A 27,277-nucleotide genomic window follows, 5' to 3' on the forward strand; every position below is an offset into this window, starting at 1 on the left:
TGAAAATAAAAGCTCAGTTTTATTTATTACAATAAAGTTTGAAAACTTGGCTGAAATTCAAATATATTACATTAAATGCTTTAATCTTTACATTCAGAATGCTTAGACCAGCACAATCTGGTTTACTCACATTTGCTTTTAAATGCTCTTTAAAAACTCTGGTATATAGAATGCTCAAAACCTGAAATAGGTGTAAACAATAGGAGTGTTTGATTAAATTTGAGGCAGATTAAAATGTTATGGACTTACAAGCAGTGGGATATACTTGGTGCATCATTAATTAGCCAGAAAAAACAAGACTCAAACTGAACAACATTAACTATATACGTACCCTTTTTTTCAGATTACAGGTAACACTTTCCTTTTTAAAGAAAGGAAACTAAGTTGAAAGAGTCCTTAAAAAGCAGTATTTAAACTACCTTATCATGATGATTTTTCAAATTTACTTTAACTGGACTGTATTATAAAAGAATACTAAATGTAATAAACCAGGTCATTTCTGGACAAGTGATTGCAAGTCAAGTTCTGAACAAGAAATACAAGATTAAAAACAAATGTTGACCTTTGCATGGATTTCACATATCAAATAAAAGTAGCCCCCAATGGCGCGGTGGGTTAAACACTTGTGCCGGCAGACTGTTGACTTGAATGTTGGGTGGCTGACCTGAAGGTTGCCGGATGTCCCCTGGGCAATGTGCTTGCAGACGGCCAATTTTCTCACACCAGAAGCTACTTGCAGTTTCTCAAGTCCTCCTGACACACATGCACACCTAAACATATCAAGTATCCCCTCGCCTGAGACAGAGGATTTCTTTTAGTCTAGTTTTTAAGAGTTAATTCTTAAAACAACAATTGGAATGGGCAATATTTAAATTGGGGCAAATGGGATGTCAAAGACCATATGCTGGTGGCCAGAACAGAAAGCCAGTGGTGGATAGTGGTAGGGTCCCATTCAAACATATATGCCTTCCACCCAGCTTTCTTTCCATTCTGGGTTGGAGAAGGAATCTTGTTTTCTTCTTGGCTGCCACTTAATGGGAAAACCTAGGTGATCTAAAATAAATTCAAAGTGAGAAAAATAAGTCAGATCACTTTACCATCCCTTCAGAGAGCTCTAGCAATTAAAACTGCTTTATTATTTTCTCTGCTTTAGGAAATGTGTGCTTGCCTGTTCTTGCATGTGAGTACATGACCCCCACCTTTCTTTAATTAGAGGAAAGATGCATTATACTTCTATATTCCTCATCCTACACTCAGCAATCTGACAGCAGAAACTAATTGATGGGAAAATTCGTAGCAACCTTCAGTCTTGATCTAAATTTGGAGGGGAAGAACAAAGGAAGCATGTCCCTACACAAATAGATAACTGCATTACCAGAAATCAGAATCAACACAGTGTCACCTGTGCTATATGATGTGAGTTTAAACACCAGAGGAAAGTGAAAATAATTCTAAGCCAAGAAAGAAGAAAACTATTTTAGAGTGTGAGATATGCTGCATTTCCTGTTCTTTAACCACAAACAGTACTTCTCAATTCTCACTAGAAATGAACCAAAGAGATTTGTTTTTAATATCTTAAATTTATATAACCAAAAATATGACAACCATTTCTGGAGTCGTTCTCTGACATGAAGGTCTGCTCCCTTCACACTGAGCATGGGCACAATGAGGAACAGTAGAATCATAAGTCAACACAATTTGAGTGTTACGGCTTATTTACATTACAGAATCCTGTATAAATTAATTTCTTCAAGCGCTTCTCTATCAGCATCTTCTTCCAAGTATACATCATAGTTCAATGGCACTGATTCTACCCACTGATTCAGTTGAATATCCACCTGGGAAGGAATTAAAATAAAGTATTTTATACTTGGAGCACATAAACTAAATTAATGCAGTTTTTAAAAGGGATATTTAACTATAATAGTGTTGCATTATGGGACAATGAAAAGCAATATCAGACAAAAGTGTGCCACATGATTAATTTCTTTCATTTGATATTTGCAAGTAAAAATACTGTGCACTTAGTGAACTTAGCAATCAATACAGACACACACAAAGAACTGTTGTGGACACAGATGCACAGTCTCTCTTGATAAGGGCTGTTTTACAATGTAGTCAGAATCTCGCTCATAAATTAAATGGTATCACAGTTGACAGAAATTCAAGAGCAGCACATCGTATTATAAAGATATAATTATCTGGCAGCAATATATATTTCTACTTTAAAGTTTAAAGGGTTAGTGATTAAAATTGTTCAATGCAAACAAAACCATTTTATGTATTATCGACAACACATCAAACAAAACCATTTTATGTATTATCTATAATTTCTCACGATTACTTCTACTAATAAATTCAGGTGATTGAGTAGTTTAAGACCATATAAAAACATCAACAAAAAAGGCCAATCCAAAACAAGACAGTGGTGTCTATTTATTTGAGGAAATCCCATACTATGTGTCAAGAGTCAGACGCCAATTAGCGAACAAAAATAGAGTTTATTCAGCAGATAAGCCAAAAAGTAATGTTAACACAGAAAAAACCTTGAAACACTTCACTATCAGTGCTTCAAGAGCAGTTCAAACAAAAATATAATTCAGCAACACAAGCAGGTAAAAACAAAGCTAAACAAACTTAGTGCAAACTGCACTTTCTGAGTCCAAGCCCTGCCAGCCGGCTCTGTAGTTTTCAAAGGAACAGTTCCCAAAAGAAAACACCAAATTGGTCAGGAAACAAACAAACAAACTAAGAATGCAGTAGACTGCTTCCACAATGTGGATAAAGCCGAAGACTCTAAAAGGATGGTGAAAAGACGTCGTCCGGGATTCCAAGGTCAGGTCAGGAAATAACAGCGGTGTCCAAAGAGCAAGCCAGGAGTCAAAAGCCAATAGTAGTCATCAATCACAGGGCGAAGGCAGTAGCAAGGTCAAATTCCGATCCAAGGTCTGAAGAGGGTGCAGTCATCCAAAACAGGTCCACAATAAGACACAGCGAGAGCCAAGCTAGGTGATAACAGCCGATTCAAATCATAGTCCAAGTCCAGTCTTCATGGAAACACAGAGATCCCAATGGCGCCTCAGCAACACCTTGCCACACGCAAAGTGCAGTGGCCAAACATTCCCATTTTATTCCCCTTCCTCCTGGGTGACCAAACACTCACACCCAAACACCAGGTGTCCCAAATCTACTCAGAGTCTGAGCTCCACACAGCTAGAGCTCGTGGATCTGGAGTACCTAGCAATTCGTCGGAGTCCCAATCATCCTGCCCACACTTAGCCCCATGAACACTTAAAGAACCATCCTCCCTTCTCCAAGCATCCCAATTGGGATCAGCTCCTGCAGAAACCCCAGGTTCAGAAGTATCCATAGACCCCAAATCCCCAGACATCTCCGGTGGCTGTGCCCATTCAGTGCCCGCTTCCCCAGCCACCACCTGTTCCTCAGCATCCATCTCCCCATCTGAATCTTCCTCAGAAGATCCCCCATATAGCTCTCTAAGTCGCTTCCTGCGCAACTCCTCCAGTGAACCCTCATCACGAGGGTTTTTTCTTCCTCTTCGAATTCCATCCCCATCAACCATAATCCCCGAAGGCGCAGTCACAACACTATGAAAAAGTCATACTTTAAAAAATTAAAAACAACAGTACATGGCCAAAGCTTTGTTGCTGTGTGAGTTTAAGTCATTTACAATCTATGGTGAACCCATCACAGGGGTTTCTTGACAAGATTTGGTTAGAACAAATTGCCAAAGTCTTCCTGTGAAGTTGAGAGTGTGTGACATGCCCAGTGGGCTTACAAGACTTCTACTTCAGGCTGACTGGAGCTCTGAAAATTCATTGTACTCTTAAGGGCTTGGATAGACAAACATTTACTCATAGGTTCTACTTGTACCTTCTGAGAACCTCCCTCTGCTTTTAAGTTGCCATAGCATGAAGGATCATTTATCTACATTTCTCTGAACTGAGAAAATAACTCCATGTTTTTCAGGGTCCAGAGGGCTATTTATATGGACTGTAGCTGGCTATAAAGACATGAGCAAGGGTGTTTGCTATGTGCTTCATATGTAATTACTAAGTACATTACTTCATGGCTCTCTCATACCTAGAAATCAACCAAAATGTGTTTTGAATCTATTCCATTTACAAATACAAGACTATGACTAATGATTCTGGAATTATTCTTTCTGACATAAAGGTCTACTTTCACACTAGGCATACTGAGAGCATAAGTCACACTATGCATACTGAGAGCATAAGTCAATACACTGTATTTACATTACAGAATCTATAAGTAAATTTCTTCAAGTGCTTTTCTATCAGCATCTTCTTCCAAGAATACATCATAGTATAATGGCACTGCTTCTACCCACTAATTTTAATTATAGGTACATTTTATTTCACAAACACAGCCAAAGGAAATGTTCTTTCACCAGTTCTGCTAATGTCATCAACATAGTTTATAGCTGGTAGATGTCACAGTTCTCTTCTGATGTAATCTGTTCTAATTCTCCAAACAGGATGAAGAGCAGATTGCGAAGAAAAGTAAGAGAAGGTGATAAAACTTAATGTGCTGTTTAATTCTGTGCCCCCCCCCCAAAGAATATTTGTGTGAATATATGTGTGAGTGTTTACTTGTGAAAAGGAGATCCAGGAACAAGTAGATGAGACTGCAATACTTAAAACACTAATACCTTTAAAAGATGTCCAAGGTCTGTATTTTTAAAAAACTTTTAAAAGTCAACTATCCCACTTAGCAATAAGGGCACAAATTATGCACTTTTTAACAGGGGCACAAATGCACCAGGAAATACTGTTTTACACCATTTTCAGGGGTACTGCTATTGTTTGTTCACTTTTTTCATGATCATGAAAATATATGCACTAATTAATTGGAATGATGGTCTTTCATTACAACAGGAAATAAAAAAGACAAGAAGGGACATTGCAGTAAAATGCTGCAGTGTTTCCTAGCTATCAATAATAATAATAATAATAATAATAAGTTTATTTGTATCCCGCCTCCATCTCCCCCAAAGGGGACTCGGGGCGGCTTACAGCAAAATCAAAATACAAACAATGATAAAATATAAAACATCAGGACAAAAACAAAACCAATAAAAAATATACACAATAAGTTAAAAACACAACGCAGAATTAAAACATCAGGTTAAAAACAATGAGGTTGCAATAGTGGACAAGCATAGTGTACGGTGCACATTATGGGTAACAAATTCATAAATAGATAAAGTGCATTAGAATCATTTAAGGTCACATTAGGTACGGTAGGGAGGAGTCCTGAGTAATATCAATCAATCAGGAATCGGGAAGAGCGACCAGTGCAAAAGGTCGAGGAGCTTAATAATTGTGATGGAAAAAAGATGATCTTAACCAAAGGCCTGAGTGAAAAGCCAAGTTTTCAGACTCTTCCGAAATGCCATCAAGGTGGGGGCTTGCCTGATCTCCCTAGGCAGCGAATTCCATAACCGGGGGGCCACTACAGAGAAGGCCCTGTCCCTCGTCCCCACCAACCGCGCTTGCGATGCTGGGGGGAGCGAGAGGAGGGCCTCACCCGATGACCGAAGAGACCGTACAGGTTCGTAGGGCTCAATTTTTCAAAAACTTTTACCAATTTGGAAAAGAAACCTTGCAAAACACTTTTGGGTTGCAGAAGACAGGGAGGCAGTATAAACAAGTCAGTCCTGACCCCTAATTTCCTTTCCGCATCTGATATCAACATTTTGCAGAAAATATCTCAAATCTTCTTTTCGGGAAGTTATGCTCCTATCCCATTGTTGTGTATTCAAGTCATTATGTTTTGAAACAGGCGAACAAGTGCATAGGTCTGGCTGTGTTGACTACCTTACCTTGAGCATAAAAGGTCTAGATAGGCATGGGATACTCATCCAATGCACGTTTCATGAGCAGTTAGTCAGATGCACAAGATAGGATTGAGCAATTACTTTAATTAGCTACACAGAAATTATTACCTTATGACTGAGGGCTGGAAATCAGTCAGGAGAAATGAATACGCCAAGCAAAGAGAGACATGCCCTGAAGGGATACTCCAGATGTTATCCCCCAACTCACAAGTGTATTACAGGAAATTCTCACCTGAACTGGATTCATACAATGACAATCTCCCTATTAGTCACTGTGATTGCCCTTCTAATGCCCTTTTGTAGGTATTTTTTGGTATAAAATGCATGATGGTACTTCTCCCTCTTTCAACAGCATCAAGACAGGAGCACTATTTATTAATTTAATTTAATTTATGTGTCACATTTCTCCCAGAGCAGAACACAAGGTGGCTTTCCAAAACAATGGTCTGAGAATTAGATAATGGCTCTAGAGACCAGGGTTCAAATCTCTGAGCCTCAGAGGAAGGCAAAGGCAACTCCCCCTTCTAAACATATCCTGCCAAGAAAACCCTATGATCAGTTTGCCTGAAGGCCACTATAAGTTGGAAAGCACTCAACAACAACAACAACAACAACAACAACGGCAGATCCAACAGGCATGGGAGGTCTCCTTCCCTTCCCACCGCCTCAAATCTGAAACCTGCTATTAGTTGCACAACTCTCAGAAAGCATAAGTGACCAGAGGTCTGCTTTCACAAAAAATAATTTCTAAGCTATTAGGATCACCCTTTGAGAGAGAATCATACTTCACCCTTTGTTTTTGTGGTTTCAAGGAATGGTACAATCAGGATGGGAACTTCATGAAATTTGAAGCCCATGTGTGGTTTCATGAGGCTTGTGGTCAAGGACACCAAAATAAATTCAAGCAAACACAGACCCACACACACCATGGTTTAGTTGCTTGTGGTTTGGCTGCTCCCACTCCATCCCACATTCCAACACTTTAAATGGCCAATTTTCATCAGATCAAGTGGTCTTCTCCTACAGCTTACTTCCTGGCTGAAATTGCTTTGATGCGGGGTTTTGCCAAACATATTCCTTCAGAAAGAGCCAAGTTAACTAGACTCATAACTGGGAATCAATTCTGTCCTTCTGAGAACTGTTTCTTTTCAAGAATGATCTTGTTGAACTGATAATCCAATTCAAGACTACCCACCCCAGCAAAATGAGAAATGTCCCTTTCTTAAATAGCCCAGATGCTGTCTATCTTAAGGAAGGATTCAATAGGATTCGAGAAAAGGCTTCAGAATCCTAGGCAATTTCTCTTCATCTGCTATCATTCAACTTTCACTTTCTTTTACTATATGTGCATATGTTAATATATATGTTAATATACCTTACATTCATATCCAGTTTTAGATGGAAGCCAAGTAACTCAGTACAGCATTTTGCTGGAATTTCAGTAAATAGGACTGTAGCCAGTTTTCCTGATCTTACAAGATAGGGCTTGATATTTCTAAGTTCTCTATATGTGTACCTGGTTCACATAGCTTCATCCTAGTGCAGGGATTAAGATAATTTTTCTGCCAAGAGCCATTTGTATATATATATATATATATAGCATCATTTGCAGACCATACCTTTATTTATTTACTAGCTATGCCTGGCCACGCGTTGCTGTGGCAAAGTCTGGTGGTATCGGAAATAAAGTATTGAGGAATTGGTGGTAGTTAAGGTAAAGAGTAAAGGGTTCCCCTGACATTAAGTCCAGTCGTGTCTGACTCTGGGGGTTGGGGCTCATCTCCATTTCTAAGCCGAAGAGCTGGTGTTGTCCGTAGACACCTCCAAGGTCATGTGGCCAGCATGACTGCATGGAGTGCCGTTACCTTCCCGCCGGAGCGGTACCTATTCATCTACTCTCATTTGCATGTTTTTGAACTTTAGGGTTGGCAGAAGCTGGGGCTAACAGTGGGGGCTCTCTCCGCTCCCCCATTCAAACCTGCGACCTTTCGGTCCAGAAGTTCAGCAGCTCAGTGCTTTAACACGCTGCGCCATCAGGGGATATTATTTCCTAAAGGTTGTAAATATACAATATTTTTGATTTTTTTTGGTCTGTGTTAGCTGGCCCTCCTGATTGTTTCCTTTGTGGAATTTCCAATTTCCCTGCTTTCAGAGTGTTGCTCTTTATTTATTGTCCTGGTTTTAGAGATTATATTGTTCTGTATTATTCTATCTCAGTAATTATTTCATATTAAAGTAGAATCTCACTTATCCAAAATTCGCTTAGCCAATGTTCTGGATTATCCAACGCAGTCTGCCTTTTAGTAATCAATGTTTTTGTACTCAGTGTTTTAAATTCATTGTGATATTTTGGTGGTAAATTTGTAAATACAGTCATTACTACATACTATTACTGTGCATGGAACTACTTTTTCTGTGAAATTTGTTGTATAACATGATGTTTTGGTGCTTAATTTGTATAATGATTACCTAATTTGATGTTTAATCGGCTTTTCCTGAATCCCTTCTTATTATCCAACATATTCACTTATCCAACATTCTGTCGGCCTGTTTATGTTGGATAAGTGAGACTCTACTCTATATTGATAATCTTATATTATCTGCTTAGAACTGGATTATATGAGGTCCCTTCTTCACAGCTGTATAAAATGCACACTGAAGTGGATTATATGGTAGTGTGGAGTCAAGATAATCCAGTGCAAAGCAGATAATATAAGATTATAAATGGGTTATATAGCTCTGTGGAAGGGCTTTGAGTCTACACTGCCATATAATCCAGTGCAAATTAGATAATCTGTGGAAGAAGCCTAAGTGAGGCCTAAATCTGCCTGTCCCCTAACTGAACCCTGGCTGTCCTTTGGCTGAGCTGGTTGCTAGGAGACCAAGTGGGCAGAGATTAGCCCTCTAAACTGGCAGCAATTGGATAAAAACAATTATTGCTCTCCCTCTAATTAGGACTTTATTTTTATTTTATTTTTGTTGTATCAACCTAGAGGTGTGGATGATGAGTTGTGTTGTCAAATTTCGAGGTTGGGGGGCCTGTAGTTTTGCTGTTTAGTCCGGTGCCCTGATTTCATCACTCTTTTATATATATATAGATTATAAAATCTTCGCTCAAGAGATATTCTGTGTGAGTAGGAGTTACTGGGGCTACTCCTCTGTCAGTATTTAAAATATCTTTAGATGCATATAATCTCAGATTAGGCGCGAATTCAACCAAGCATCGTGACAGATCTCTTTTGTTGTAAGGTGGGGGTCAATACTGATATCTATGGAATGCACTGCAAGCTGCTCCCCCAGATAGGTTTTATGGAGGGCTCAAACAATAATAGGAAATCTCCTTCAAATGTTAATAAAACTATGGAAAAGGCTTCCCTTTGATGAAGCAATGCCATGTGCCTTTTCTTAGAGAACAATATTTCTCTTAGAAACCTCCAGAAACACACATTTCTTTGCTTTTGCAAGCACACACCACAAACGTTTACACTTTTCTCTTTGGTGATAGAAGTCCTGGAACGTGGAACAAATGGAGGAATTCTTGTGACACAGAAAGTGTATTGCCCACCTCTATATTATTATTATTATTATTATTATTATTATTATTATTATTATTATTATTATTATTATCATTATTATTATTATTATCACCTCTGCATTAGCCATTTCTCAAGCTAACATACTTCTGAATATTTTGTGTTTCTCCTCAATATGCAGAATCCATGTTTTCTTTCTAAATGTAAAGCGCTCTAATACCCAAATCCTGCACTGAAACTAATTCAAGACTTTTGGAAAATTATGGAAAAACAAACTTACAGTTACACTAAGGACATGTAGTGAGGACATGTAGTGACAGACCTGTACTGACACCATGGTTAAATGAACAAAAGGAAACCATACCATAATCTAGTAAACCCACCAAGTAGTAAGATGACACCTAAAAGTACGAATCTGACAGAAATTTGAAACATTCAAAAATCAGTGTGAAATAATTTCAGTTTCTCATGATATTCTTCAGCTGATCTCAAAAGTCTCTATACTTAATCACTTGGAGAGGCCAGGGTAATCTTACTTTAACCAGCAAATTTCATCCTGCACATTTAAATCAGAATCAGGATCTCTATTTCATCACTATTTTAAATTCAGTTTACCATTGCTAGATAAAAGCATTGCCTAATACTGTGCTGGTGGTTCTGACTGGATCATCTGTTGTGTATATCGCTGAATTCTGCTTAAAAATGTTACATACCTACTGGACTTTCTGCTTTTCATAACTTTTTATTTTATTAAATGAAATATTAAATTTCCTTCTCTTTCTTAGACCCCTCATGATTTGCCTGTTGTCTCCAGATTTTAAAGATGCCACAAGAGTTGTATATTCTTAAAAATCAGTGACCAAGCTGTATTTTGCATCAGCAGATTATATCATATTTTTTATTCAAACAATACCACAATGTAACAGAAATGTCTTATTAATCAGCAATGCGGTCATCAGTGCTATACCTATACAAGCAATCATCTCTGTAATTAGGAGAGAATTAATAGCTACATAGTTCAGGGGGAAAGTTATTTACCTGAAGATTTGCAAGAGATTTCTCAAGGCTTGGGACAGTCACTAACAATGACCCTTTCTTTCTTACATTCTGATGGATGAATTCCCAGCATCTAGAATCAAACATAGTTAGATTTCTAATGAACTATTTAATATGTAAAACAACACAACATGTTCCAACAAGGTATAGCTCATATCTCTCATGTGGTCTTCTGAGTCTGCGCTCAAGATTTACAGATCTTTCTCTCTCACATACATTTCAAGAACAGTCTTGCAAGATCAAATGCAAAATGAGAGTTCCGCCCCCCCCCCCATAAAACAGAAAGTTATAATGTTTAGAAGTCTAATCTTGCCCTTTGAAGAATATAAAGCTATTGAATCTTCCAATGCTTGTAAAATAGGACAGTAGTTATATGCATCTGATTTCTGAGCTAATGTTTCACCTAACAACATACCTATTTCTTAATGGATTGACTTAAGAACATAAGAAAAATAATATGCCTAGCCCATCAAAAACAAGGGAAATATTACTATTGTGAATAATGCCCTCAACTCTTTATAGAAGAATGAGGACTTAAGAAATTCAGGATGTTTAAAGGGAATTATTGGTTCAAAACAATTGTGCAGTATCATTTGCTGGGAGCCCCTGGAGGCACAATGGGTTAAACCCTTGTGACGGCAGCATTGCTGACCTGAAGGTTGGGTTGCTGATCTGCAGGTTGCCAGTTCAAATCTGGGGAGAACATGGATGAGCTCCCTCTGTCAGTACCAGCTCCCCATGCGGGAACATAAGAGAAACCTTCCACGTGGTTGGTAAACATAAAAAAACATCCAGGTGTCCCCTGGGCAACGTCCTTGTAGACGGCCAATTCTTTCACACCAGAAGCAACCTGCAGTTTTTCAAGTCGCTCCTGGTATGAAAAAAAAGTATCATTTGCTTAGCATAAATAACTTGTCAATAAAAAATAGTGATATCTTTGTGACAGCAAAGCTAGCAACCTGTCGTTTCAAAAGAATACACCAAACAAGATGAACAATGACAAAGAGGGCAACTTTATGCAAATTAAGATTAGCTAGGTTATGCAAATACTTCATACTGCTGAGATCAAGAGTCAGAAGCATATCTGTATATGTAAAAAAAAGGTAAACTTTTTATAACAAAATACCCTTTCCTTGCAAATGTTTCAAGAAGTAAAGCTGCTAAACTTACTTTTATATAAAGAAATATCACATATCTTTGTATCCCATAGATGGAGAACTGGTTCCATTTCGAGGATACTATTATTATAGCTGTTTTTATGCAATGAACTACTTTTATCTGCGGTCATTACTCCAACAAGCTTTTTCTGTCCACATTAGAAGAAAAACAAGTCATATCTTGAATAAGGTTCATGATGTGTATTTTTTAAAAATTCAGTTCTGGCTTTTAAAAAAACAGGTGAGGGCACATACAAAGCTAGTTTATTCTCACAAATATATTTCTGTTTTTTGAAACACTAAGCATACCTGGATTGTTCTAATCTGTCCAGGAAATATTCAAATACATTATTCATTACTACAACATCAGCATTCTGAAGAAGTGAAGCCTGAGTACAGATGTCTGCATTAACCACCTAAAAGGAGCAAAAATAGTATATGTTACATGAAATACTATTTGGTAATAATTTTCATCACCAAATTTGGAAGAAGTTATCTATTTTATTTCATCTCACGTAGTCACCATTAAAATCTAGTCATTTATCATAGCGATAAATGAGCTAGGAAACTCTTTCCCCACTAAATTCAGCTGTCTCCGTCGTCAACCCTTCCCCCTTTCTGCAGCTGCGCAGCGTCGCCAAAACGCTGTGTTGCCAACCATGCCCCCATTGTTGGAAACAAGTGGTTGACGACGGAGGCGGCAGAATTTAGTGGGGATGGAGTTTCCAAGCTCATTTATTGCTATGATAAGTGCCTAGATTTGAATGGCGACTATGTGAGATGTTGTATTTGAGTGTGGCTTTCAACTGCATATGGTAAATGTTTTCTCCTATACTTTGTCCATTTTTACTTTCAAAACGTAATGTACTTTCTGGATAGCCCTCATATATTGGTTTTGGCAAGACTGTGGCTAAAAGAATTAGTTATTGACTGGAAATTTTTCACATCTTAACTCTTAATAGGACTCAGACCACCCAAACACTTTCAGTATGAAATCTTTCTTCCATCTCTGAATATGGTCATAAATCATAACCATCTTACAGATTTCTTGTGAAAATTAATTAAAGACAATGGAAGCAAAATATTTTGAACTCATAATGTGTGCCACAAATGGTAAACATTACTATTACTATTCCTCTTATGAGACAGGAAAAAAACTTTATTATCTTGTTAAAATAAAATGCAAATTACTACAGTATCTCAATATTCTGAATATAGGTTGAGCATTCCTTATCTGAAATTGGAACCAGATGTGTTCCATATTTTGGAATCCTGGATAAGGATACTCAATGTTTTATAATATTTCTCAGGCCTTCTTTTAACATAAATACAGCACTGAGGATATTAAATAATTCTTTTTAAATGACAAATTTAGCGAAATTGATTTGAAAACTGTCTGACGTTTTGTATGCATACCACTGAGATGGGTCTTTAGCTTCAGGAAAGAAAAACAATTCCTAGAACACAGGTTTGCTAACCTGCAGTCTCTCAGAAAATAAAAGAGTCAAATGTGTTGTTTCACCTTCACTCTTTCACAGAGCTGGTATTTTGCAATGATTGCTTCCTGCAACTGGCAAAAATCTGCATTCATTTCAACACCATAGAGATGAGATGCTGAGCTAAGAAAGTAGCCCTGAAGGAAAAAGGAGAAAAGCTGACTGTCTCTTTCTTTGAGTCAACTGAAAAGGTTAAGCTGAACTTTACTTTAAAGGTGTCAGTTACCAATAGGGCTTGTTCTCAAAATAATATGCCCCAGGATGAGGAAAGGGTAGAACACACTCCTTGCACACAGAGAATCCCACCAATTCCCAACATCTCAAGGTTTAAACCCTATGGACAGCTACTGCTCCAGACAGAGCAATATAAGGCATTGTCTTAAGTTCCTTTGCTCCTTTAGTAGGAGTTGTTATCAAAGCTCTGTTTAAGAAATTTCGCTTGTATGCATAGGACAAAGATTTTAAAGTCAGAAGAAGCTCCTGTCTGTCACAGAGGACAAACAGTAGTCTTCTCACACCAGTGTTCAGCCCAGCAAGAGAACATTTATTCTACAAAATAATTTTCAGTAGCAATTAGGAGAGAAACTGGATAGGAAAGCTTGCTAGGCACCTATCCATATTTAACTACAATAAATGTTATCACTTACATTAAGGCTGCTAGACATCTACATAGATTTAACTACAATAAATGACATAACTTACATTTACCAGACTGCACCACTAAGGGGTATTTATTTTAAGAAGACATTCACAGTACAGGCAGTCCTTGAGTTACAAACTTCTGACTTATAAACTACTCACAGTTAAGAACGAGGGTGAGACAACAGGAAGTGAGAGAAATCTACCCCTCAGGACAGAAATTCACTCCTAAAAGAGTCATCATGGGGAAAAGGTATCTCCACTGAAGTTTTCTCACCAATCCTTGTTTCCACAAGACAAATTTTTCAAAATCCAATTATCACAGAGACAGAAAATGAGGTGAAATCCTCTGAAAAGAGGCACTGATGGTAAAACAAACATCACAGCTGTGTTAACCCTTTCCTATGCTATCCAAAGCTAAAAATTTAACCTGTTCTGACTTACATACAAGTTCAACTTAAGAATGAAACTACAGAACCTAACTTGTTCGTAACTTGGGGACTGCCTGTACTGCACTCTGATGCAAAAATAAAAACAAATATTTTACAATCTCATGATCTGTGCGATAGAACATACATGCAATTAAGGTATTATTAAACCATGACCTCATTAGTTTTCTGAAACTGTTTAACCTTCTGGCAAGCAAAGCAGTCTCTGAAGATAAAACATGGCCAATTGCCACTTAAACAACTGAAGCCAAGAATATGATGAAAAGAATTGTTTGTTTTTAAAAAAAATATGGATGTCATACCTTGAGGCGATCTTCAGTTTTAATATCATATATACTTTTAGCTTTTGAATGCCACAGTGGATAATGTTCATAGGCTTTTATTTTACAGAGACTGGCACTCATCATTTCATCTATTACAATAATTAGTTACAATAATGGCAACATAATTAGATCCTCACATAAGCAATTAGGAAATCCATGAAGTATTTTAGAGGAAACAGAATTCTTTCTTTGCTAAGATAGTGCTCAATAGGGGTTACTTGTTGTATTTTCTAGTCTAAACCCCATTGTTATTCCCAATTAGAGTAGAAAACTGTCTCCTTATTGCATAGCCCCACAAATGGTGGAGAAAAGTCATGAAGTCAGAGAGACAACAGAAGGCATTTTAATAGGGGATGGTGTATAAGCCATGCTATGATTGGCAGTCTTTCTGCAGAGAACCTCATGCAGTAATCCCCTATTACAAATGGACACTCCACTCCACCTTAAGTGCCCAAAATGGCAGGTGCTTCCCATTCCTTTGACTCCCCCATGTTGCTGCTAAATGCCATTCAGGCCGAAAAAAGAAGGGGAGGAAGGAGGGAAGGCTGCCTTTCTCCAGTCTGGACAAGGGAGGAGTTATGGGGTAAAAGCCCTGCTTCCAAACCCTGCCACATCGAGGGGCTTCCCACTTCTGCTATTTCCTTCACAATGGGTAAACAGAGGCAAAACTGCATTCCTTGCTCTTCTCCATCTGCCCCATTTTTTTTCATTCTGCATTCTCATTCTTTTTCCTCATGTATATTCCTTTCTGTATTTGCATTTGTATTTGCATAGATGTATACACTTGTTTCCCAAAGTGGATGATATTGCCCCCCCGGGGGGGGGGGACACGGACGGACGGACGGACGGCAGACGGACGATGGTAGTAGCCTTGGATGGAACTGGCGGATGTTGAATAAAAATAAGGGGGTGATGGAAACATAAAGAAAGAAGATTTTGAAAAAACCATTCATAAATGTTTCATCTGTTGTGGAACACAGACTTAAAGTCATAGTCATAATGGTTTCTTATGAACATACAATTGCAAGTTATAACCAATCAGTGATCAAGTCCACTGACAGGTCTTCACCAACAAGTCTTGACAAGTGAACATATCACACACTGTTGGCAAATCTACGTAACATGTCGCACCAGAAATATGTGTGTTTAATCACTTGTTCACAATACTGTGAACATGAATAGGCGACATGTATGAAATCTAATTTAGATTTTTTTCTGAATTGTGCAGCAAGCAGTTAATAATAATGCAGGTGTGATATTTACAAAAACAATTCACACTGCTGACAAAAATAGAGCTGAACATTAATAAATAAGGGATATACGTAGAAATAAACACACATAACAGTATGCAAATTTGTCACTGCATCTTTATGTTTGTTTGCTTAAAGAAAGTAGATATCCGGGTGTGATAAGGTTTTTTTCCTGAAAGGGGGTCATATATATATGTGTGTGTGTGTGTGTGTGTATGTTTTAACTAATGCTATCTATTTTAACTGTAATTGTTTTTATATATTATGTTTTGTATTGGTTTGTTCAGCATCTAATGATGCTAATTGTAAGGCTGCCCTGAGTCCCCCTCGGGGATGAGAAGGGTGGAGTATAAATGCTTGTAATAAATTAATAAAATAAATAAATAAATTTGGGAACATCTGATGTAGACATTTAAAAATCAGCAATATACCGTAATTTCTATTCTCTCATTCTACCCCTTTAAATAAATGGATCCTCTACCTTTATTTAACTCTTCTTAAGCATGCTCCTCTATGCTTTTTAAAAGGAGAGGGAAAGGTTTATTTTACCATCATTCAGGGTGATAGTAAATCTGTAATTTTGGCTCCAAAATATGCCCTTGTCTTATATATGAAGTTGATCTACACACAAGCATATTTGGCAGGTTTCTACCTTCTCTGTTATCTCAGACAAGCTGGTAAGGCACATTTGATTTTTCTTGGTGACATGTGGAACATATTCAGAGCTTGGAAGAGCCCTTTCCAAGCTCTGAATTTGTTGACATGTGAATCCACCTTCTATACTTGGATTTATGAGAGTTTTATACCAATTTTCAGGAGCAATTTGAAGTTTTGAGCCCGAGCCTGCCTTTATGAAGTAGAGTTTCCAAATACTGAACCTGGGACTTCCTATATTCAAAGCATGTGCTTGCCACTGAATTGCAGGACATTCCTGGGGCTTAGGAGGGCATGGCCACAGAATATTATAGCAAAGCAAAACAATGACAGCAAAACTGAATACAAACCATAGTTTCTTGGCAATATATTGTGTAAATATAGCATCTATACAACTTCTGGGCTGAAGCAAATATTTTAATGACTAAACAGGATAACTTAGGCTGAGTAACATAACTGGAATTAAGCAAAACTAGTATTAGGTGGCCAGCATGATAACACCTTGCCATTATTTTCTTAAATTGTTCTTCAGTGTTATAAATTATTGGTTCCTAAAAGCATTCTGTTTTAAGTCATGCTATGATGGTCCTGCACTGGAAAAAAGACAAAACATTTGGTGCATATATATAAATAATTATATACTCTATAAATACCTTATAAAGAAATAAATTGCTATGCTAGCTGGAAGATTCCAGAAGCTGTAGTATAGAAAAAGAACTTTGTCATCTTTTGATAATAAAATAACTACAGTCTGTGACTGCCTCCTGGCTTACAAAATAGAACACATATGTCCTATCATTTAATCAGGTTTGAAGAATACAGGATTTTTATTATAAATACAGGATTCATACTGTAAAAAAAACTGAGCAAGGAATAGTAATGGGAAACAGTAAAACTCAAGTCAATATATAGCACAGGTTGAGAATAAACTACAAGGAAAAGAAGAAAGAGACATTAAGAAACTTTCAACACATTTCTGTACTGTGTTTTACCCCAAACAGGACCACACCAAGTCTGGAGCCAACGTCAACCAAAACCTTTCCTGTCAAGTCAGGCAGTACATGCTGATACAGAAACTTGACTTCCACGAGGGAAAATGAATGGGAGATGAACTCTGGCAAACAAGAACACACACACACACAAAGTTATCAACCACTATAAATTAAAACCAACCTTTATTTAATTATTTATTTATTATTTAATTTATATACTGCTCTTCTCCCCCAAGGGGACCCAGAGCGGTCTTACATAATGGCAAGATTACTGCCACATATAATACAAAATATAGTAAAAACCAACAATCATAAAACACACTTAAAAACCAATATCGCACTCAATTAAATATCACACTCATTTTCCAAGGGAAAAAATGGCATTTTTCTCTTGGCTAATGATAGGAATACTACATGCAAGCATTTGAATAAATCTCAGCAGAGTCATATGGGATCTATCTGCAGCTAATGTGTTTAGAATTAGGAAGTTAACCTAGACTGAGGATGTACACCGGATGTCTGCCTTTTCTCTATTAAGGAGCACTACAATTATACTAAACATATGTTAGCCATATATAAGTCATACGTTTTAAAATTAGCAACATACATTTCTATAGCTATATCTATATCTTTTCAAGAGAATGACTGCAATGGGATGCAGTATCTATACATCACATTTCAAAACTCACCCCTGAGATTTCTCAAACTGCACATACATTGGAGGTGAATTTCCCTGACAGTAAATTATAATTTTTATACCCAACATAGAAAGGGGGCAATTTACACAGGGGGTGAATGGGCTCTTACTAGATACAGAGAGAGACCATGGATTGCACAGATTAGCATCATATGCCTTGTTATGCTTAGGAATAGAAATTTGCAGCAGACTGTATTAGCTTTAGATTCAAAATACTTGTTGGCCTACTCTAGGTGGCCATCACATACTAAGACGAACTGAATAAGCCATTCCCCAGTTCCTGAATGATCTGATTACTATATGCAGTAGAATAAAAAAAATTCTTGCATTCAAGAGCCCAATAATTGACAGATACCTTTGAAGCTTGCTAAGGACAATGCAGCCTCTTTTGGATTAAACCCTTATTTAAACCATTGGATGTAATGCACAAGAACACAAGAGACAATTCTATAGTTTGGTTTGTAAGAGCATCATATAAATGCTTACCCAATGGTGCTGTCCGATGTGAGCCACAGGTTAAACAGTAGTTTCTACTCATCTTTCCTTTATCACACAATGAGTCAATACAGTTATCATCGTAAAGGAATGCATCAATATGAACAGTTGGTTTTGTTTGTTCTTGTAACTAAAAACAACAACACATAAATCTAAACAAGTACTTAAAAACATTTTCTCCATTGCTAATTTTTGTACAATATAAATCCTAATAGGGATGGGCAAAGTGCAACCTTGGGAGGGTGTTCAATTCGCAAAACTATGTTGCGGTCTTCAACACCTAGACCACTATTTTGAAGCCATTGTTTAAATAGAAAGCAGGGCTTCTCCGCACTATTTCATATTATTTCTGTTTTGTGGAGGTGGTATTTTGGCAGTCATGCAGCCTCTGGAGAGTCATAAAAGCAGAAAAATGGCTCCACAAGACTCACAGCAGCTGCCCAGCCTAGCAGCTGCCCAGCCTAGCACTAGGGCTCTTATTGCCTGTGAAAGGCAGGCAATGTGCATCCTTTTCATTCATATTTACTATGCTGCTTCTCTCTGCAAAGGGCCGGTTGTGGTGGCTGTGTGTCTTCAAGTCATTTCTGACCTATTTTCACAAATGAAAATAGGGACACATGTAGCCAAGTAACATCAGAGTGTGGTTAAAAAAATGTGACCAGATAACAAGACAGTAACAATAAGCAGAGAAACTCTTCATGTACTGAATTTAGGAAAACCTGAAATAAAGAAAAATATTCAAATTGCTAAATACAGTATTATGTGTGTGCACATGATTAACAATAAATATAACACATTATTACAAAACCCAAATGCCTTTATGAGACCCTGCACAAAATTACAACTTTCTGTCTCTGATCCTTGGTCACTGCATGAACTCTGCCCAGTACATATTATAAATCAAGTCAAATTCTGTGTAACACTTATTTGATCACCTTAGGTCAATACTAGCTTACTTCACATGGTTGTTAGAAAAAAAATGAGGGCAGGGAATTGATAATACAGTAGAGTCTCACTTATCCAAGCTTCACTTATCCAATGTTCTGTATTATCCAACACAGTCTGCTTTTTAGTAGTCATTGTTTTTGTAGTAAATGTTGCAATGTTTTGGTGCTAAATTCGTAAATACAGTAATTACTATATAACATTACTGTGTATTGAACTGCTTTTTCTGTCAATTTCTTGTAAAACATGATGTTTTGGTGCATAATTTGTAAAATCATAATGTTTAATAGGCTTTTTTCTTAATCCCTCCTTATTATCCAAGAGTTTCGCTTATCCAATGTTTTGCTGGCCCGTTTATGTTGGATAAGTGAGACTCTACTGTATGTGTGTATCTGGGATGAAGTTTAATATAGTGTATCCACTGACGCTTTAGGTAGATACAGTGTAGTTATTGGTTTAAGCGTTGTACTACAGCTCTGGAGACAAGGGTTCAAATTCCACTCAGCCATGGAAATCTACTGAGTAACTTTGAGCAAAACACACACTTTCATCCTTTGAGGAAGGCAAGGACAAAAAATTCTGAACAAATCTTGTTGAGAAAAGAAAACTAAAAGGTTTGCCTTAAGAGTCACAAGAAATCAGAAATGATTGGAAGGCATGAAACAATAAAAGTGACAAATTATTTCCTTTCCTTATTTTAAGTTCATCTACATACAGCTCAGCTATAGAAAGCCTAGAAGAAAATCCTGAGATGAGATGATTTGCCACCCTTCCACCTCTACTCCCATGCTTGATCTATTGACACAGCTTAAGCACTAGAATAAAATAAATAAAATTTCTGTCAGATCTAGTATTTGGGCAGGTAAAAGTCAGAGAAGATGAACTGGACGAAAGTAAAGGCAAGCCTTTGTTATTCAGACCAATATTCAGGCATTCTCTGGAAGCTCTTATAGGTTTCAGGGAGTATGATGCAATCTACACTGTTCCATCAGGAAAAAAATACTTCCTTGACTAGTAAATCCTATTCCCTTCATTTCTTTCCTTTTCCTGAGTCTGGGTGGTGATACAGTTGAGCTTCTTTCCAATATTTTTCAGTGGTTCAAAGTCTTTGGGAGCCAGTGTCATGGAACACAAAATTATAAGATCAGGCTTCAAATCCCCAGCCATGGAAACCCATTTGAAGATATTGGGCAAGTCACACTCCCTCAGCCTCAGAGGAAGACAGTAGCAAATCTGTTGTGAACAAATCTTGCCACAAAATCCTGATCACCTTAGGGTCACCATAAGTCCGAAATAACCTCTACATTAGCAATGGCTCTGCTCAACTCTGGAATTAACCAATTCTCACTTTTCCTAATGTATAGAAAGATGTGAGCAGCTGAACTTACTTTTTGAAGAGCAATATGTTCTGAGTTGAGCATTGCCTCTTTGGGCAAAGAATGTCGAAGATCTTCAGCAATACTTCTAAGAATAACATCATCATTATTGGATATGAATTCATCAAAGTCACCTACACAGGCACACACAAAAAGGGTTTTATATGAGCATGGGGGCAATTAAGTCACATTCATATTTAATTAAGCTGTATGTTGAACAGAATTCCTAATGCACACTTTTTAAAATCGGAGAAACATTTTTTTCAGTTTTTCTTACTTATCCATCGTGTAAGGGCTTTCCAAGCCAATAACATTAATATTCAAAAGGCCTCAAGAACATTTAAAAGCTAAACATCTCAGCAATTCAAAAATGTATAAATCCACCAACACAGCAATCTTTGTATCTACTGAACTTCCATTATTTCAATAATATGTTAAAACATCAAAGATTCTTTTGAAGTGTTGGACAAATGACAAAAACAAGCAATTGCTTGCCTTGGATATTTTTTACATACATTTTATTGGAAAGATTATAGGAAAAAAGTTCATTGGAACAGTATTTGAGATAATCATGAAAGAACAGAGGGGAAACAGACAAAAGGGGACATTTACAAAGCATTTCCAAAAATGTGAGATATTAATGTAATTAAAATTCAGATAATAAGATTTTTGACTTACAGGCTATTTTCACACATTGTAACCTCTAAAAAAATATTTTTCCAACATAAAGATCTCTTTAATTGAGACCATTTCCCTGTTTTTTCTCACCCTTCTCTTTAAAATAATGTCTCTAATAGTGAACTCAAGTGGTCACTAAGAAACATGAGGCTGCCCGACAAGTATGGGGAAATCACAAAGTTTGCACAAGTATCAAATATCTCAATAACTCAGTGACTCAATAAATCTGTTCAGTAGCCATGGAATCATAAGCATCAAGTGAAAAAGCTAACTGAATAAAATGCTAAAGCCACTTAAAAGAGAAAAGGTGGATATGTTATATGCTTGCCTAGTTGTCTGAAACAGCAAACAAGTGAAATCCCATTAGGATCAATAATATATTCCAAACTCTGTGTTGCCATCCTCACTTATCCTTCATAATCTTGATCTCACTCCACCCGGTTATGGAATGATTATGCATGTGACATGCTGCCATGGCTCAATTTCAGAATGTTCTCCATCTATTTTAAATCAATTTCTGTTCATTTAGTATGTTCCCACAGTAGTTCCAAGCAGGGTTTTTTTGCCACTTTAATTATGGGAAAGAAAGTGGTTCAATATTCCATTGCAGAACTTGTCCTACAGGCCCATCCAGTTTACCACTTGAACAAATGTCTTGAAGGGAGAAAATAATTTAAAAGCTTCTGATATTAAATATTAAAGTGGTAAGTAAAACATGGTAATAGTTAGTGGGAGCTTTTTATGGGCTAAAACTAAGTCCATTTATCAGCGATAATAGCTACTGTTAGAAGTATATTTTTCAAAGAAGTAGCTCTGTTAGTCTGTGTTAGAGAAAAAGGAAGAAGGACATATTCCACTCTGATTATATCTTTCGTGAATTATGGACCCAAAACTGAACAAACTAACTTGCTGCTTTCTGGTGTGATAGAGGATGCTGTTTTATTGCCTCTGTAGAAGTAAGATTAAATTTCCACTTTGCTCATCGTCAACACACATACACATACCAAGGGTGCCAAAATGTATACACATCTTAAGAGATATCGATGTATTACTTTACAAAACTGAATTCAATCATGGTAGTAATGTGTAGTATGATGTTTGCTCAAAAGATTGTGTTAATCAAATGAATACTAGCATCACCATGTGACAGTCAAAAAGCATGGGAAGAAAAGGAAACAGCATGGGCAGCAACACAAGTGAGATTTTGGTCAATGTTGCTCAAGCAGTAGTTCACTGAAATCAGAAGTGTCTGGACACTAATTGTAATTACTTTGAGTATCTCTTATAATTGCAGAAGTCAAACATAACTTGTATTCATCTTTTGTTATTTAGTATATCCGGAGTATTACAATTTAAATAGTTTTTTTCCCCTTTCTTCAAATGTGTATAGGCACCCTCTGTGTGTATCTGTGTATATATATAATTGAAAATATGTGGCATTCCTGTTTCTTTGGAGAGTTAAGGAGTCCAGAATGCTCTCAATTCTGCAGTACCAGAACAAACAGTTGCTTGGGCTGCATTCCCAGTACATGACATTAACAAAGGGGAACATTTAAAGATTATTTCTTCCACCTGCAGCCATTTCTCATTCCTATTTAATAAAGATGATCAAGACTGTCATATAATTACGCTATGTCTTGAAAATGACAACCTTCATCAAGCCTTCTCTAGTAATCTGTTTGTCTATGATCTTATTGCTTACTATTTCCTGTATGTATATTCTGGTGTGCAGCTTTCTTTGCTCTTATGTTTTCTGAGAAGTTATATAAGGAGCTACAGACCACATGCCTTTCATCTCTCCTACTGACTATGTGACCTGTTGATAGCTGTTTCGATACAAAAGAGATGCCCTGGCTGGCTGGCACAGGGAACCACCACAAAGATATTTGAAACTGCACTAATAACATTTTGTACCTGTGTATGCTGAATACATGAAAATTGTGAATAAACCAAACATGTTATTTCCATCAAAGTCTACTTCATTTTGTCTCTTGAGTTCATGATATGAAACAAGTTGTTTTATGGGAGAGTATCATTTTGGGCACTGAAATAAAAACATTTCTAAAGCTCTGCTGTTTTATACACTGGCAAATATCTGTTTTCCTAATAGATCAGTGATTGCAGGTTATTCAGTCTAACAACTGAAACCATTGCTTAGCATAATTATATTTGGTTGTATGCTACAAGAGGAGATTTTGCTCTAAAAGGGGAAAAGGGGCGGGGGGTTGGCTCTTCTCTAAAAGGTTATGTACTCTGGGATTGCTGTGAGTTTTCCTGGCTGTATGGCTACGTTCCAGAAGCATTATCTCCTAATGTTTTGCCCACATTTATGGCGGGCATCCTCAGAAGTGTGAGGTCTGTTGGAAACTAGACAAATGGGGTTTATATATCTGTAGAAAGTCCAGGTTGGGAGAAAGAACTCTTGTCTGTTTGAGGCAAGTGTGAATGTTGTAATTAATCACCTTGATTAGTATTGAACAGCCTTGCAGCTTCAAAGCTTGGCTGCTTCCTGCCTGGGAGAATCCTTTGTTAGGAGGTGTTAGCTGGCCCTGATTTTTTCATGTCTGGAATTCACCTGTTTTCAGAGTGTTGTTCTTTATTAACTGTCCTGATTTTAGAGTTTTTTTAAAATACTGATCAATGACAACATTCACACTTGCCTCAAACAGACAACCTGGACTGTTTCCAGGTTCTTTCTCCCAACCTGGACTTTCCACAGATATATGAACCCCACTGACCAAGTTTCCAACAAATCTCACAACCTCTGAGGATGCCTGCCATAGATGTGGGTGAAATGTCAGTAGATAATGCTTCTGGAACATGCCCAGACAGCCTGGAAAAGTCACAGGAACCCAGTGATTCTGGCCATGAAAGCCTTTGACAACGTGTTATGTTCTCTAATACTATGTAACACAATTTTTGTTCCTGAGTTATAAATGTAATTTCCTAATTGGTTCTATCATAAAAACATATAAAAAATTGTTAAACTGAAGCACGTTTTGCTATAGTTTTTCAATTAATATCCTGAGTCTCAACCAATTCAACATTGTTTGTGGCAGCCACAAAAATGAAGTTTCTGGGGTAGAACAATGACTTTCAAAGTACAGTACAGTCTCACTTATCCAACATAAATGGGCTGGCAGAATGTTGGATAAGCGAAAATGTTGGATAATAAAGAGGGATTAAAGAAAAGTTTATTGAACGTCAAATTACGTTATGATTTTACAAATTAAGTACCAAAATATCATGTTTTACAACAAATGAACAGAAAAAGCAGTTCAATACATGATAATGTTATGTAATAATTACTGTCTTTACGAATTTAGCACCAAAACTTTGCAATGTATTGAAAAATTGACTACAAAAAGATTGACTACTAAAAGGCAAACTGCATTGGATAATACAGAACGTTGGATAAACGAAGGCTGGATGAGTGAGTCTCTACTGTAAGTGCCACACAATTAAACAGGAAACAACACTTTCAAACCAGGAACAGAAAATGTTTCAAATGCTGTTACATAGAGTTATCAAGTCTGCCCTTTTTGATACTTCTACTGTCACCTGCTTAGTAGAACACAAGCTGAACATGAGTGAACAGTGCTCTTCCAGCAGGCACCAGCCAATCCCTCTGCAATGCCAGAAATACAGCTTAATTGTGTAATGTTAGAAAATGTCGACCATTTCCGCTACCTTGGCAGCCATCTCTCCACAAAAGTCAACATTGACACAGAAATACAACATCTGCGAGTGCAGCATTTTTCTGAATGAAGCTGAGAATGTTTGAGGATAGGGACATCCATAGGGTTACCATGGTGCTTGTTTATAAAGCCACCCAAGCCTATTATATGCCTGTGAAACGTGGACGGTCTATAGACGTCACACTCAACTCCTGGAAGATTCCACCAGCGTTGCCTCTGAAAAATCCTGCAAATCTCAGGCGGACAAAGGTCAGTGTGCTGGAAGAAGCAAAGACCACCAGCACTGAATCGATGCTTCTACATCATCAACTGTGCTGGAGTGGCCACGTTGTCCAAATGCCCAATCACCGTCTTCCAAAGCAGTTACAGTGTTCCCTCACTTATCACTGGGGTTAGGTTCCAGGACCACCCGCAATAAGTGAAAATCCGCGAAGTACGGACATTATATTTATTTTAATATTTATACATTATTTTAGTAGTTATATACTTAAGTCTTTATCAACCAATCCTGTGTTGATAAATTACCTCCTTCTCCTTCCTTTGCCGCTTGGGCTCCTTTTCTCTCCCTTTGGCTTCTCCTTCCTCCCTTTTTTAGGCTGTAAACTGTAATTTTTTATGATTTATAATAGTCTTTTAGAGATTATTGAAAAACCGCGAAACAGCCAATCTGCGAAAAGTGAACTGCGAAGTAGTGAGGGAACACTGTACTATACTCCCAACTCAAGAATGTTGATGGACAGAAAAAGAGATTTAAATATGGGCTTAAAGTTAACTTTAAAAAGTGTGGTATAGACACTGAGGATCAGGAAGTCCTGGCCCTTGAGCACTTTAACTGGAGGTCAGCTGTGACTAGCAGTACTATGGAATTCAAAGAGGCGCGAATGGAGGGCGAAAGGGAGAAACGTGCCAAGACAAAGGCATGCCAAGCCAACCCTGATACCGGGACCGCCTTCTCTGATGGAATCCGATGTCCTCACAGTGGAAGAACATGCGGGTCAAGAATAGGACTCCACAGCCACCTACGCATTATAGGTGCCACCACCAAGACATTATACTTGGAGGGTCATCATCCTCAGGCTAACAGGAATCACTTAAGTAAGCAAGCAGCAGCTAAACAAGCCTATGTGATAGATCAGGCAAGGGCAAAGTTGAGGCCTGCAGATGTTTTGGATTTCAACTCCCACCATTCCTCACAGCCTCAGGCCCTTTCCTTTTTCCCCTCAGCCGCTTAAGCGTCTGAAGGGCCCAAGTTTGCCCATGCCTGCTAAATGGCAAACTCCTTCCAATGGGGAACCTTACTGGTCGTCTTGATCCAGTGAAGGAGGCGGGGCAGATCTTCCGGCCGCGCCCCTTTCAACACATTCAGAATAGCAAGACGCGCCGCCGAAAAATCCATGCTGGCTGGCTGGAACACAGTGCGCATGCGCCCTCCTTGCACTTGTTTATTCGAAGGGCCACAACTGAGGCACGTCACTTAGAAACGTCACCGTTTACCCGCTTGTCCCGATTTGCAGTCCTTGGGCGCATGCGTAATGTCATCTCTGTTTCTTGCCGCCTCCTCCTCCTCCCGCAAGTCATGCGTTTCAACGAAGCTCTCTGTCGTCACTCCTTTCGGTCCAATCGTGACCGGATCCCACCAGGGGGCGTCTGTCATCACCGTCAGGCAAGGGTAGGGGGCGGGGCCGTGAGGGAAAGTTAGGCTGGCCCCGCCCCCTACCCTTGCCTGACGGTGATGACAGACGGCCCCTGGTGGGATCCGCCCACACTGAATTTCGGTTACTCAAGAGGAACAGTAGAAATGGCTGTCTAGCTAGAACTCTGGCTCCCAAGTGCACTTAGGGTATATCCACATTGTAGAACAGGCATGGGCAAACTTGGGCCCTCCAGGTGTTTTGCTCATGTCTGTTGTAGAATGAATTAATGAAAATGAAAGGCACTGCAGGCAAATCCAACAAGAG

The 27,277-nt window shown here is 38.0% G+C and overlaps 1 protein-coding gene across 3 annotated transcripts; it reads right to left on the bottom strand.

Annotated features, from left to right (window-relative positions):
* Window positions 1-26,982, bottom strand: LOC103277674 (uncharacterized). 3 transcript variants are annotated; one of them, XM_062968260.1, is made up of 9 exons: window positions 26,814-26,982; window positions 20,956-21,077; window positions 18,614-18,752; window positions 17,431-17,552; window positions 13,150-13,260; window positions 11,937-12,043; window positions 10,453-10,543; window positions 1,721-1,838; window positions 1-1,053 (listed from the first exon to the last, which is right to left on the bottom strand). In XM_062968260.1, the coding sequence occupies exons 1-8, from the start codon at window positions 26,971-26,973 to the stop codon at window positions 1,722-1,724; spliced, it is 969 nt and encodes a 322-aa protein (XP_062824330.1). In that variant the 5' UTR covers window positions 26,974-26,982; the 3' UTR covers window positions 1-1,053; window position 1,721. The 3 variants fall into 3 exon arrangements, with proteins under 3 accessions (XP_062824330.1, XP_062824333.1, XP_062824334.1); XM_062968263.1 differs by lacking the exon at window positions 26,814-26,982 and adding an exon at window positions 26,619-26,792; XM_062968264.1 differs by lacking the exon at window positions 13,150-13,260.
* Window positions 26,983-27,277: the final 295 nt, after the last annotated feature.

The sequence above is a fragment of the Anolis carolinensis genome, chromosome 1, assembly GCF_035594765.1.
Source record: "Anolis carolinensis isolate JA03-04 chromosome 1, rAnoCar3.1.pri, whole genome shotgun sequence".
Classification (NCBI taxonomy): domain Eukaryota; kingdom Metazoa; phylum Chordata; class Lepidosauria; order Squamata; family Dactyloidae; genus Anolis; species Anolis carolinensis.